General features: G+C 40.2%; 1 protein-coding gene across 2 annotated transcripts in view; it reads right to left on the bottom strand.

The window, feature by feature from the left end:
* Window positions 1–15,916, bottom strand: part of LOC126360331 (TBC1 domain family member 9-like) — a 184,812-nt gene that overhangs the window by 39,677 nt on the left and 129,219 nt on the right. For both annotated transcript variants that reach the window (XM_050007700.1, XM_050007701.1), the window contains exons 17-18: window positions 9,453–9,635; window positions 93–255 (exon numbers count right to left, since the gene is read on the bottom strand). In XM_050007700.1, coding sequence (XP_049863657.1) covers window positions 93–255; window positions 9,453–9,635 — 346 coding nt within the window. The remainder of the gene's footprint in view (window positions 1–92; window positions 256–9,452; window positions 9,636–15,916) is intronic.

Raw genomic sequence — 15,916 nt, forward strand, 5'->3', positions numbered from 1 at the left:
TTTTTTTCCATTTTAAATGTTTCAGTTATGGATTTGTAGATTAAACTTTGTTCATGAGACAGGCATGAGCTGCTCATTAATCCAAAACTTACCAGAGTTTGTGGGACTCTCAATGTCCTCTATATTGAGGACTGGGGGTAAGTGGACCATATAGAGCAGCTTTAGGCGCTGAGTGAGGTCAGCAGTGCAAGTGAGACCCAATGCAACCACCAGTTCACGAAAGTTCAACAGTCCATCATTATTGTGGTCCAGCAGCTGCAAAATAAAATCAAGTAACAAATGAAATAACAAATACCTTCTAAAAACAGAGAAATTTGTTTTAATTTATGGATGAGAGACTTAGCATAAACAAACCACATACTACAAATACCATTAAACCATGATAAAGTCACTATAATCTAGAGATTACTATATATATATATATATATATATATATATATATATATATATATATATATATATATATATATATATATATATATATTAAAAATAAAGATTCCAAGACTTACCAAGCGGGAAAGCGCCGGCAGACAGGCACATGAACAAAACACACAAACACACACACAGAATTACAAGCTTTCGCAACTGGCAGTTGCTTCGTCAGGAAGGAAGGAAGGAGAGGGAAAAATGAAAGGGTGTGGGTTTTAAGGGAGAGGGTAAGGAGTCATTCCAATCCCGGGAGCGGAAAGACTTCCCTTAGGGGAAAAAAAGGACAGGTGTACACTCGCACACACACACACACACACACATATCCATCCGCACATACACAGACACAAGCAGACATATTTAAAGGCAACTCTTTGCCTTTAAATATGTCTGCTTGTGTCTGTGTATGTGCGGATGGATATGTGTGTGTGTGTGTGTGTGTGTGTGTGTGTGCGAGTGTACACCTGTCCTTTTTTTCCCCTAAGGGAAGTCTTTCCGCTCCCGGGATTGGAATGACTCCTTACCCTCTCCCTTAAAACCCACACCCTTTCATTTTTCCCTCTCCTTCCTTCCTTCCTGACGAAGCAACTGCCAGTTGCGAAAGCTTGTAATTCTGTGTGTGTGTTTGTGTGTTTTGTTCATGTGCCTGTCTGCCGGCGCTTTCCCGCTTGGTAAGTCTTGGAATCTTTATTTTTAATATATTTTTCCCATGTGGAAGTTTCTTTCTGTTTTATATATATATGTTAAAACTAGGATACAATAAAAGTAATTCAAAAGAGAGATAAACTAGGCATCTTGCAGATCATATCTCAAGTCATACCTAGTCTCTTATATTCAAATTGATCTGTTTTCCCAAAACAGAAGGAAGATAAAGCAGACAGTGTTTTTCAATCAGTGTGCACTTTGCTTTTTTCTACATACTCTTTAGCTTCTTGATATTGTTGTTCTTGATACTGTACCTGTTTATCAGATGAGTGCTGGACTACGAAACATAACATCTCTGTCTCCTCATAAGCTCCCATACCTCCCACCCACTCTGCCACTCCCCAAATACCCTTGTGTACAAATACCTGAGCATTGTAATATCTGGTGAACAAGTTTTGGGAATAAAGTTTTTTTTTACAAACAATGTTACAACAGGAATACTTTTCTTCCTTGCTAGAGGGAATAACTGTTAACCCCCCCCCCCCCCCCCCCCTCACTAGAGCTGACACACTGCAAGTATTTTAAAATTATGTTGAAAACGACCAAATCCATAGCTCACCAGACAGCTGTACACTCCTACTGTAGCTGCAGCAGACAGTGCGCGTCCCACACAGCTGGCAACTGACTTTGGTTGTCAGTGCATAAATAAACAGATGACATGGCACAATGCAACTGTAATTTGTAATGTGAATTTCAGTTTCTATTGATAGTTTCTCTGACAACTGTTTACAGTTGCTACTCACTTCAATTTGCAACTCATTTAATATCCATAATACTATGCAGTTGCCTTAGCAACATCACTAAGTGTTAACAGTGGTGATAAAAGTCAATTTTCTGTTTCTTTTGTATATTTTTGTTAGTACCATCTGTTTTTGTGCAGGTTGCTAAGTTTCACAGTAAAGTGTACACCAGTTGATGTTTTCAACCTCACAAAAATGAAATATGATGAATGTACGCAATTGAAGTCACTCACTTCTCTTCAAGAATTACACATGTATTATTTGTTAGTTAATTACTTTGGCACTGATATGAATGATATGAAGATATCATTAGAAATTGTAGAAGATGAATTAGAAGAAACAGGAAATAATTCTGCCAATTCTGCCAATTAGGAACAACATTACAACATTTCTCATCACTTTGTACATTCAAATTAAAATATGAAAAATCAGGGGCATACATATAATTTTCTAGTTGTTACTCTACTTAAATTTACATATACATGACTCTTCTGCAATTCCCACTTAACTGTTTGGCAGGGGCCTCATAGAAACACTAAGACTTTTTCTCAACATCTCCAATCTTGCATAGCATATGGGAAAAATTAAGACCTAAATCTTTCCATGTGAGCTCTCCTTATGTATGTTCACTCGAGAAGAGGAATGACAAGAAAGTAATTTAAGTTAGTGGTTTTAATGATGACTATTGTGCTAATTAAAGTCGAGTACAAAAATACAGTACCTTTCCAGTCCAAAAAAATGTGTACAGTATTAGCTTTCAACGACAAAGAAAAGTCTGTGGATTTTTTTATTAAGTGAAGGAGGGAGAAAATGCTTAAGATTAAGTGGCGTGCAAACCCAGTTCCGTTTTGTAAAATCTGATTGTGAATTGTATAAATGGAAGAAAGATGTACACAATTCTTGCTCTGCACTAAACTGTTATGTATAAACCCAATCAGGTTTTGTGCAAGAAGTACAAACAAACTGCACTTAATCATTCCGAGTGAAGTTTGTATCACAAGATTGAAGCACAAGCAAACTTTATATCTCTATTTAAACAATGGAATATCCAGGATGGCATGTAACAATATTGTGAAAAGTATAATTCCTATTCACCATATAGCAGAGAGACTGAGTTGCAGATAGGCACAACAAAAACACTGTCACAAATATAGCTTTCAGCCAGTAAGGCACAAACACGCACGTGCACGCACACACGCACACACGCACAAACTGCAGTCTTGGGCAACTGGGGCTGTCAGCATCTCTGCTATATGGCAGGTAGCAACTTTCCTTATCACAATATTTTTATATCTATATTTGATTCTTCAAAGCAAATTAGGATCAAAAATTTAAAAAAGGGCTGTTTAGTTGCAAATATCTTTTTATCGATGTAACAAAAGCTGAAAAAAAGGGGAAAGAATAATTGGACTCTTGGTCTGGACATAATGATACCTCTGTCTTTAAGAGAACAATAAAGGGACTAACTTTCACTTCATCCTTTCTTACTATGAGGAACAACAGGGCAACAGCCAATATGGATATAACCAGCAATAAATAAACAGACAGCTATATTTGCATCTCTGCTGTACTCCAGAGGCATGTCCGAAAGAAAAGATATTATCTTCATATAGATAAGGCTTACCAGCCAATGACCTTCAGAGAGGATGTACTCACACTGTCCAAACTCTTACAGAAATCAGTAGATTGACTGCCACGAGCAGTGAGTATGGTGGGCAGGAGCACTAAAAATGTAGTGTGTGGGAAGTAAGTTGGGAATGTGGGTCTCACGGGGAGCTTGCCAGAGACAAGTCCCTGCAGTCGCACTATCATCTATGTCCTCGGTGGCTCAGACAAACAGAGCATCTGCCATGTAAGCAAGAGATCCCGGGATCAAGTCACGGTCGAGGCACACATTTTCAACTGTCCCCGTTGATATTTATAAACAGCTGTAAGCAGCTGAAGGTCTGGATTTCATTGTAATTTCATTCTTCGAGAGCCACAAGATCACCAATGGTATCTGTTCTTTCAGGCAAGTCTGAAAGAACAAATACCATCATCATACATAACATTATTATTATAAGCGATTACATTTAGGAGCCTATGACTAAGTGTAGCAATCTGGCATAGTAAAATTTAAAATTAGTACCACATCACCACAGCTTTATGCGCATGCTCCACATATATTAAAATGGACTATCAATCTTATTTACATTCATTTTTATGCAGTGATGTAAACTGGCGTTTACATTTTCATGTCACTTTTAGTATGTGTATTGTTACAGCCTGATGCCATAGTGTCAGATGTGTTTTACCATTCAGTAATCTCAACCATAGGTGGATATAGCATGATGCATTTGTTATATATGTTTTTAATGTCTATGCATTCACAGCAATGTAGCCATGATTGTGCGGCAATAGGATATGTGGTTTCGCTTTTCTTACTGTGGAAAGTAGTGTGTGTGTGTGTGTGTGTGTGTGTGTGTGTGTGTGTGTGTGTGTGAGCGCCTTTTTATTTATGTATGATGCCATTCCATAACAGGGCACTTGCTTCTTTGTGTGTACTTTATACACATTATTATGGTTACATGCTTATCGTTGTCCTCAGCTACATAAAAGAGTTATCGAGATTAATCCTCCTCAGTCCCTTTACTTCAGAAAATATTTCTGGTGTTTTGTTTGTTACTTTGTGTTGTTGGGCAGTGATGTTGACTGATTTCAATGTTTCATTGTATGCACAAGCAAATTTTGATGGAACTGAGAAGCCACATTCTTTGTTTTTGTGCCTTTTCTTGACTGGGTGTTAAAACACTAGTATATTCTTGTGCTCTTTTAGAACGTGTATCACATCAGGATTATCTACATTTTGACAACACTTGACATAAAGCTTTGTCTGCTATGTGCTGCATGTTCTATTTGCTCTTAGTGACAACTTTCATGGAATTACATAACTATGTCTCCTAATACTTACTCACAGTTACTTTTTGTGATTCACTGTTTTTATTGGCCCAGACTGTAGGATGATAGTTATTTTATTTCTTTTAGTAAGTTATGTATTTCGAACTTATGGATACTACTATGGTGATGTGGTACTACTACTGAATTTTACCATCCCTGATTGTTCATTTAGCTATAGGCTCCTTAATGTAATTAAGTATAATGATAACATATAATTCATATGGAATTTGTTACCATACTTTTATGCACCTGCAGGTGTTTCACTGCTGTTACTATGTTGTTCATATGGCCCTGTCAATAGTACTCATTATTCATGTGAATAAAGAGTCGGTTGCATGCCACAAAAATGATATTTTCTGAATCTGTGTGTCAACAAATCATTTTCTTTGAGGTAATTCATACTTTTGGAATACTGCATTACTGCAAAATAATGTCACTGATCTGTGTCTATAATTCAGCGAACTATTACTACTGCTTCCTTTCTTGTGTACAGGTATGACCTGTGTAATTTCCAGTCTTTATGTATGGATCTTTTGTCTTGCAAGTGGCTGGAAGTGACTGCTAAAAATGAAAAATGGAGCTGTTTGCTCAGCATACTCCAAAAGGAACCTTATAGGTATAGTGTCTGGATTGAACGACTGACCTTTACTTAGTGACTTACCTTGTTTCGCTATACTTTGGATATCTATCTATAAATTATTCATGTCAGCAGCTGTTCTTGATTAGAATCCTAGGATATTTACTGCATTTTCTTTCGTGAAGGAATTTTGAAAAACTTTGATTAGTAACTCCACTTTACTGTCAGTGTCATTGGTAACATCTTCATTGCTATTTTGCAGTGATGATATCAATTGTGTCATGCTGCTGATATACTTTACATATGACCAGCACACATCTATAGATTGTCTGCCAGATTTTGAGACTGTTTTATTGTTGAAAATATTAAAAGTATTTTGCTTTAAAGTCAGCACAAAGTTGAGCTTCTGTAAACCTTGGAGATTTTGCATTACTTCAGAATGTCAAATCCCCCCCCCCCCCCCCCTCCCCCCCTCCTGTCTCCTGACCTGTTTAGTGTACCATGGAGAAGCACTGACTTCAAATTAATATCAGTGAATATTTATGGGCAGGTAAGCTTCTGTACTATAAAAGTAACTAATCTCACTGATTAATCTAATTCAGTTGGAAATGCTTGGGGGATGGAGGGACTAATGGGCTTAAAAAGCTCACAAGAATATTTGTTCACTTGAATGCCATCAGTCCCTTCCTCACAAGATAATAAATAAGAAAGGATTTCTCAAGAAGAAAATTGAACAACTAATTCTTACTGTAGTTGTCTCATCTGATTCATAAAATCCAAGTAATAAGAAAAGCAAATGTAAAACAACTTTAAAATAACAGTACAATATTGTGAGTCTGGGGAGTCGCAACAATCACAACAGGAGACAAAGGGTAGGCCCCTCCATCCACTGCAAGTGGTAGGCAGAATTTCCTAATCAAGATATGGAAGAATCAAATAACAGCAATTAAAATGAGAACAAATATAATGGTATAAAAATGTTTTCTTCATCATAATTTCCCACTGATGTTGTACAGTGCATCTTGGTTGAGGGTAGATGTAATCTGCAAAAAATATTCTACCCTTCTTCTTTGCTGTGATGTAAGGATAACTATATTTCACTGTATGGCTACTATGGCACTGTTTGCTTTAACCTTGCTCATCCTATTATACCCACGTACACTTGTGGCCAAAGTATAATGAGTAATAGAATTTAGAATTACTGCCATGGCTCATTCTGACTAAGATACATAGCTAGGTTTGGATTTAACCCTTTGCAGAGCCTCTTAATTTAGAACAGCAATCCAGGGTGGATTGTCTCTTAAATTTTTCAATGGACTGTGAAATGGATACATTTGCAGTATGGTGATTCATGGATGTGATGAGATCTGTCCATTTCTGAACACTCACTCTTCAAAGTCAGGCAACTAGCTGTGTGGCACCCAATTTTTTTTTTTTTTTTTTTGGGGGGGGGGGGGGGGGGGGAGGGAACCAAACAGCGAGGTCATTGGTCCCATCAGATTAGGGAAGGAAGTCAGTCATGCCCTATCAAGTGAACCAAACCCAGCATTTGCCTGAAGTGATTTAGAGAAATCACAGAAAACCTAAATCACAATGGCCAGATGCTAGTTTGAATCACCATCATCCTGAATGTGAGTCCAGTGTCCTAAGCAGTGCACCACGTTCCTCAGTCAGGTTTTTTTCCATTGAGCACCCATTTTGGAGACTTCCACTCAGACTGAAATTGGCAAAACTTCCCATTCATTGCTTTCTGTGAGAGGAGGAAGGAAGTAATATGATGGAAGGAAGGAGAAAAATCAGTTTGTAAGGAATGTTGAGAGGGAGTAAAAAACAGAGTGAGAAGAAGGGGTAAGTAACGAAGAAAGCAGTGAGAAGAGGGGGGAGGTAGCAAAGGTGGGACTGGAGAATAGAAGGGAGCAGAGATTAAGCTGGAAAGAAAAATAAAGGAGAAGGATTAATGTCGTAGAGAGGAACTGGGGTAAAAGGAGAGGAGAAGGAAGTGAAAAATGAACCAAATGTTCAAGAAGGAAATTCCTATGGCTCCACAAATGAAACAGTAAGCAGCAGTTGTTTAGCTAATCAACCAACTTTTACTATTTCACAAGAAAATGCAATTTCTGATGATGCAATTCACATTTTGCAATAAATGTGAATTCTGCCTCAAAATCTGAAAAGTTGAGATTACCTACCAGACACTACATAATAGCAAATTTTATCCTTCTTCCTATGGCTCCACAAATGAAACAGTAAGCAGCAGTTGTTTAGCTAATCAACCAACTTTTACTATTTCACAAGAAAATGCAATTTCTGATGATGCAATTCACATTTTGCAATAAATGTGAATTCTGCCTCAAAATCTGAAAAGTTGAGATTACCTACCAGACACTACATAATAGCAAATTTTATCCAGATCAACTATTTTATTGCAGATATTTTGAAATAGCTTTGCTTTATATACATATAAATTTTGAAATTGAAACTAATTTTTGGTCACTGATATTGCACATCATCTGTTGAAGCCCACTTTGAAGGATAAACATGTAAGAATGTGTTTGCAAAATTAGAAGTTTACAAATGCAACAGTATATCAGTTTAAGTTCAAAAGTTGGTTTAGCATGGAGGTTTTGAACGGTAGTTTAGTTGAATACCATTAGAGACAGGGCATGAACTATATTGTTTACTACACTGCTAACCACCTGAAACAATTGCACGAAAGTTGTTCCCGAATGCTTTGTGTTGTACATTGCTCTTTTTTTTCTTATTTTGAAATGAGTGAAGAGACTAATACTGATCCATAACAGAGTTTCATTACAACCCTCACATTGCCAGAAGGGTTTGGCAATTCCTATGACCATGCCAGTTCTGCTTTTGCAGAAACCCAGAACATGGGTGTAGGTAGCCTGCTGCACTGCGAAAGGGAGTTGGGCCTCAATTCTCCACATGACTCCTCTCTGCTCCAACAGTCAGTCATAATTCTGGCTTCTTTACATTTGCAGCTGACTGCCATTTTATACTGTTCACAAGCTGCACCACAGCTACTGGAAAACAAAACCTGTGAACATATTTCAGTTGCACTGAAACTCTTCCCCTGACTTGCGAATAGAATTATTTTTGGTTCTATTTCTTCATTAAGTGTCTTGTCGGTTCTATCTGTAGTGTTGTCAAGTATGGGTCAGTTGTCTATGAATGCTCATGGAAAGTTGAAATTAATATTATGCAGATTTTGTAATTATCAAATTGGGTGATAAAAGAAAAATGTCATAAAACACTTTCACTTGGAGAAGCACTAAGCTTGCCAGTGGGAAAATACTGCTGCTTCTCAATGGAAACAAGTGTTTGTTGAAGGCTTAAAAGAAAGTCAAAAGAAGAAAGACTGTTGGAAGTTTTTGCAAAAGCAAATATTCCAATCAAAAAGTTTTGCAACACCACATTTTTTAATTGTCAATTTCAAAGCCCTAAGGATTTGCCTTGGCACACACAGAATGACAACGTTTTAAATTTGTATGCCCAATCATTTACAAACAAAAAAATTACATGTGAATTTCATCAAAAATAGTTGGAATTTCACGAAAAGTAGATGCTACATTTTCAGGTCCATAAGTATTAATAACAACTGAGAAACCGACAACAATCTTCCACAACCTCCCTTCTTTGCCTTAGGAGCATTATGCACAGTGAATGATGGAGACAACTTACTTATGTCCCTTCTGCTACTAATCTCCTGCCACCCTTTCCCACCACCACCACCACAACAAAATCTAGTTTTCTTGACATTACAAAACTATCAGTTTTGCAGAAGGAGAACAGATCGAGGTAGGCTATACTCTGTATGTCAAAACAAGATCCCCAACATCTGGTAGTAATGTTGTGAGCTTTCAAGCATGAGGTGCAAAAGTCTGTGAGGTTTTCTTTCAAAGTGTAAACAAAAATCACATCTTATAAGTGGTCACAATATCCACATGAGGCAGCTGGGCCAAGATCACTTTCACTGTAACAGATCTACTATACAGGCTCTAAATAAATTACCACTGTACACAAAAACACTTAAACATCATTAGAGTGCAAACCTTGAAAATTCTGCCCATGAGAGCTTCTGGTCCTTTGCCCCACGGTGAAAGGCCAACAAAAAGCAGGCGAAAGAGTTCCTGGTCCACTCTATATGCCTCATATGGAGGCAGTGTTTGATCATACCGTTCATATGGCCCTCTCTGTTGAGACAACAGCTCTTCTCTTACAAGCATCAGCAAATCCTGGAAAGAGTCAATCAAAATATTTCATATTATATGAACGTACCATAGCCCTGAAAATAGGAGAGACCTTGTTTTCTACATGTTGCAAGCACAAATGAGGGGACCTGATGTGAAACTTGCACTCTCTGTGTTACAGCATGATCAAGAAACTACAGCGAAAAAAATTCACACTGTGTAGTTACCTGATTTTTTAAATTCTTATTAAGTGACTTGGGATCCTTCCTATGGCAGGCTATCATATTATCATATGTTTTAGAAGTTAAAAGGTTATTTTTCATTTGGAGGGAGTGACTTTTCATACAAACCATGTAGGATTTGACTGCTGCTATTCAGTTCCTATGGAAAGAAACTTCCACATGGGAAAAGCAAGCAACGAAGCAACCACCAGTTGCGAAAGCTCAAAATTTTGTGTGTGTGTTTGTGTGTTATTTTATTGTGCCTGTCTACCAGCACTATATATATAGAAACTTCCACACGGGAAAAATATATTAAAAACAAAGATTCCAAGACTTACCAAGCGGGAAAGCGCCAGTAGACAGGCACAATAAAAAAACACACAAACACACACACAAAATTTCGAGCTTTCGCAACCAGCGGTTGCTTCGTCGGGAAAGAGGGAAGGGGAAGGAAAGATGAAAGGATGTGGGTTTTAAGAGAGAGGGTAAGGAGTCATTCCAATCCCAGGAGCGGAAAGACTTACCTTAGGGGGAAAAGGGACATATAGACACACACACACACACACACACACACACACACACACACACACACACACACAAGCAGACATGCGTCACAAGCAAACATGCGTTTACAAATGTCTGCTTGTGACTGTGTATGTGTGGATGGATGTGTGTGTGGGTGCGAGTGTATACCTGTCCATTTTTCCCCCTAAGGTAAGTCTTTCCGCTCCCGGGATTGGAATGACTCCTTACCCTCTCCCTTAAAACCCACATCCTTTCGTCTTTCCCTCTCCTTCTCTCTTTCCTGAAGAAACAACCACTGGTTGCGAAAGCTTGAATTTTGTGTGTATGTTTGTGTGTCTATCGACCTGCCAGCGCTTTTGTTTGGTAAGTCACATCATCTTTGTTTTTAGATAAACTTTTTAAGAATGATGGCTTGAAAAAATATAACTAAATAACTCAAATTAAGAAGAATGATGTACATGTATGCCTAAATCTAAACTTCACTATGTGATTTTGAAACACAATTAATCAAGAATTGCACAATTCACAAGCACCTGCTTCCACACCAGTTAATTTCTTTTTCAGTTTTCTCACAGCTTTCATCATTCTTAAGTTTATCACATGCAGAACCTTCAGCTCCAGGTAGTTGAAAAGAAAAATTTTCATAGTTAAAAGCCAGCAGCCTTTCAATTTTAACCGTTTAGTATCCAAATCATGTTACTCCTTGGTATTTCCTATTTTTTCACTCTTTCCTCTGATCTAGTGAGATACAACCTTTCTCCTGAACATGGACTTTTCCTAAACTTTTCTTTATCCGTAATCTTCTCTATGATTTGATGCAAACTTTTCATGAAACTAAGTGTCACATTATGGTTCCTGAAGCTCCTCCAGTCAAAGTTTGCCAAATATTTTCACTGCTGTGTGAAACTGAATAGTTTCATTGAATAATGGAAAATCTCATATAAAGATGTGAAACAAATACTAACAAAGAGAAAGAGGGGCTGGCCAGTACTTACCTCAGCTCAGTACAACCGATAGTTAACACAAAACAGAACAGAAAATTTACATTCCTAGCTTTCGGAACTTTTTTCCTTCGTCAGGGAAGAGAGATGGGAAAAAAGGGAAGAATGGAAAGTGGATTCAGTTACTTACAACCCAGGTTATGAAGCAACAGGGAAAGGTAAACAGGGAGGGTAGCAAGGATGGAGGCATGGTTGTCAGAGGGAAGCCAAAGATATTCTGCTGTTAAGTAATGTGCCAGCTTCAAACCAAAGAGGATGCATACAGAAGTAAAGTGGTGTATAGTATTAAGATAATCACAACTATGTAGGATGAAAAGATGCGTGAATGGCTAAAGAGGAGAGGGAAGAAGGAGAAGACTGAAGAGTAAATGGAAGTGGGAAGTGAGGTTGGTTATCATAGGTTCAGTCCATGGGGATGGCGGGGTGACAGGATCTGTTGGAGTGCAAGTTCCCATCTCCGCAATTCCGAGGGAGTGGTGTTGGGTGGGAGAAGCCAAATGGAACGTACGTTGTAGCCACCCTAATCCTATACCACATTATTTACATTCATTCCGGAAACATGCATTCATCCTAGCCATATACTTTTCCTCTGGTCCTGCTTAACCTTTGGAATTACGCCTAAAGGACTTACTTTAAAAGTTCCCATCTCTGGGTGCAATCCCTCCTTCCACCAGTCTCTCCTGGACTTCCAGAACCTTGAATCCTTAGCCCTTACCCAACTTGTCCTGAATCTCTACACTACTTCGTGTAACTCCCAACAGCTCCTATCTCTCTTCAAAGTCATCCACCTCTCAAACCCCTGCTTGGAGAACACACTCAGGATCATCATCCTAGAAGCCAGCTGTAAACTTGAGTTCCATGCCACACACCACCTGAAAAAACTATCCACAGTGCTAGTGTAAAGCTAAGAAGTGGGGTCCCTCTCCCTATCCCTCACAAACACCAACCACAGCAGCACCTTCAATAAACCCCCCTCACCACCCTACTCAATCTCCGAATCCCAGCACATACCCCACACAGACCAAATCTCAACTATAACCACAGTCAAATGCCACATATCACCAGTCAGAATTCAGTTCTAAACCTCTCATCCAGATCCCTCTCTCCCTCCAGAGAGATCTGTTCTATCAAAAGGCTTAACCTTTAGCCCCACACCTAAATTCAACCACACTGCTCTGGTTAAAGATCTCCTCTCATTCACGCAGAATCTCAACTGGAAATATCACTTCACCACCCAACCACAGCACCCAAATACTAAACCCAGTGTCAAACCCTGTCTAGAACAGTTCCGACCACCTTCCCAAAGGGATCCTTCTCCCCTCCCCCAAAACCATCCCTTTCAGACATTTCAGGAATTCCTCTCATCTAGTGTTGCCTACCGGTCCTCCGTGAAAAACATCCCGACAACCCCCAACATCACCCCAGCTGAATCCTGTGCCATCAAGAAGCTGAAAACAGACCGCTCTATTGTCATCCTCTTGGTGGTTAAAGGCTCCACAACTGTGATACTTGACCATGTGGAGTATGTGGAAGAAGGACTGCGTCAACTCTCCGACATCTCAACATACAAAGCTGTTACCCAGGATCCCATTCCCTCCATCCAGACTGAGCTGCAGAAAATACTAAAAATTCAAGGTCCCTCACAAGGCCTCAACGGCTTCCATAGACCACCACAGACCACCTCACTCCCCCTGAGCCACGTACCGCTACCTTCTACCTATTACCCAAAATCCAAAGAGAGAACCATCCTGGCCGTCCAATTGTAGCAGGCTTCAAAGCCCCATTAGAACGTATCTCAGCTCTGGTAGACCAACACCTCCAACCTATCACCTGCAGACTCCCATCCTACATCAAAGACAAAGCACTTCCTAGAACGCCTCAAATCCATTCCCACTCCCCTCCCACCTGAAACCTTTCTTGTCACCATAGATGCTACATCCCTTTACACAAACATCCCACATACCCATGGTCTCTCTGCCCTTGAACACTATCTCTCCCAACACCCACCTGAAGATCTTCCAGAAACCTCGTTCCTTATCACACTTACCAACTTCATCCTCACCCATAATTACTTCACTTTTGAAGGCCAGACCTACAAACAAATCGGGGGAACAGCCATGGTAACCAGGATGGCTCCGTCCTATGCCGACCTCTTCGTGGGGCGCATGGAGGAGGCTTCCTTGAAGACCCAAGAGCTGCTTCCCCTGACCTGCTAAAGGTTTATAGATGACATCTTTGTGGTCTGGACTCACGGTGAAGAAACACTCCTTAATTTCCTCATTAACCTCAACTCCTTTTCGAATCTGAATTTCACCCGGTCCTTCTCCAAAACCCAAGCCATCTTCCTGGATGTTTACCATCTTGTTGAAGCTCACATCCACACCTCTGTCCACATCAAACCCACAAACAAACAACAGTACCTTCACTTTGATAGCTGCGCCATCCACTCCACATCAAACGCTCCCTTCCCTACAGCCTAGGTATTCGTGGCAAACGTATCTGCTCCAGTGACGAATCCCTCAACAATTACACCAATAACCTGACCAGTGCTTTCATCTCCCGAAACTATTCTGCAGACCTTGTCCACAAACAGATCTCCCGAGCAATACATTTCTCCCCGTCCACCAACAATGTTCCTACCCCCAGACCACATAGAAGCATCCCCCTTGTCACCCAGTATTATCCTGGCCTCGAATACATTAACAAATTAATCCGCCAGGGATATGACTTTCTCAAGTCAAGCCCTGATATGAGATTATCCCTTGACAATATTCTCCCCACACCACACTCAGTTGCCTTTTGTCGCCCCCCTAACCTCCATAACATCCTTGTCAAATTCTACAATATTCCCAGACCACCTTCTCTACCCAGCAGTTCCTACCCCTGTAACCGACCCCGCTGCAAAACCTGCCCCATGCATCTCCCCACAACCAACTACTCCAGCCCTGCTACTGGTAAAGCATACACAATTTGAGGCAGGGCCACACGTAAAACAACACATGTCATTAATCAACTGACATGCCTGCACTGCACAGCCTTTTACATCGGTATGATGACAACTAAACTGGCTGAGTGCATGAACGGGCACAGACGAACTGTCTGCCTAGGAGATGTTCAATACCCAGTAGCAGAGCATGCCGTCCAGCATAATTCTAGGGACCTAGGAACCTGCTACAACGTACGTGCCATTTGGCTTCTCCCACCCAACACCAATCCCTCGGAACTGCGGAGATGGGAACTTGCACTCCAACACTTCCTTTCATCCCGCCATCCCCCTGGACTGAACCTACGTTAACCAACCTCACTCCCATTTACTCTTCAGTCTTCTCCTTTTTCCCCCTCTCCTCTTTAGCCATTCATGCATCTTTTCATCCTACATAGTTGTGTTTATCTTAATACTATATACCACTTTACTTCTGTATGCATCCTCTTTGGTTTGAAGCTGGCACAGTACTTACAGTAGAATATCTTTGGCTTCCCTCTGACAACTATGCCTCCATCCTTGCTACCCTCCCTGTTTACCTTTCCCTGTTGCTTCATAACCTGGGTTGTGAGTAACTGAATCCACTTTCCCTTCTTCCCTTTTTTCCCCATCTCTCCTCCCTGATGAAGGAACAAAGTTCCGAAAGCTAGGAATGTAAATTTTCTGTTCTGTTTTGTGTAACTATCGGCTGTACTGAGCTGAGGTAAGTACTGGCCGGCCCCTCTATCTCTTTGTTAGTATTTGTTTCACATCTGAATAGTTTCACTGTATTTTGCTGGATCAGCAAGCACTTTTAACACCTTTGTTTTTAATCTGCAAGAAAACTCCATCAGGTGGCAGAAAGCTATGTCCTATTACGAGAAACATAATATTAATTTCTTTAACATGAGGCGAAGGTTTATACAGCCAATAAGTGAACTTAGTAATTGGGTTCATTGACGATATCGTCTTGACCTGGACTCAGGGCCAAGACACCCTATCTCCATTCTTTCACACCCCCAACACCTGCTCTGCCATCTACTTTATGAAGTCCTCCTCAACCCACCATGTCATCTCAATATACACAACTTTCCTCATGCCCATGATCTTACCACTACTGAATCCTACATTTCCCAATGTCCTTCAGACTACAAACCCACAACCTCGTTCCTCATACACTTTACTAACTTCATTCTAATCCACAAGTACTTCTCATTTGAAGGAAAGGCGTAAACAAATCCATAGCACAGCCATGCGCACCCACATGGCACCCTCCTATGCTAACCTTTTTATGGGCCACCAAGATGGGACATCCCTTGCCGCCAAAAAACACAAAACCCCTAGTCTGGCTCACATTCATTGAAGGTATCTTCATGATCTGGACTCAGGGCGGAGACACCCTATCGTCATTCCTTCACAACATCAACACCTCTGGTGGTCCTCCTCAAAATAGTGTACCACCTTCCTAGATGTTGACCTCATCCTCTCTGAAGGTTTCTTTGACACCTCTGTCCACGTTAAATGCACCAACCACCAACAGTACCTGCATTTTGACAGCTGTCACCCCTTTTGCACCAAAAAATCCCTCCCATAAAGCCTGACCAGCTGGTGACGGCA

The sequence above is a fragment of the Schistocerca gregaria genome, chromosome 1, assembly GCF_023897955.1.
Source record: "Schistocerca gregaria isolate iqSchGreg1 chromosome 1, iqSchGreg1.2, whole genome shotgun sequence".
Lineage (NCBI taxonomy): Eukaryota > Metazoa > Arthropoda > Insecta > Orthoptera > Acrididae > Schistocerca > Schistocerca gregaria.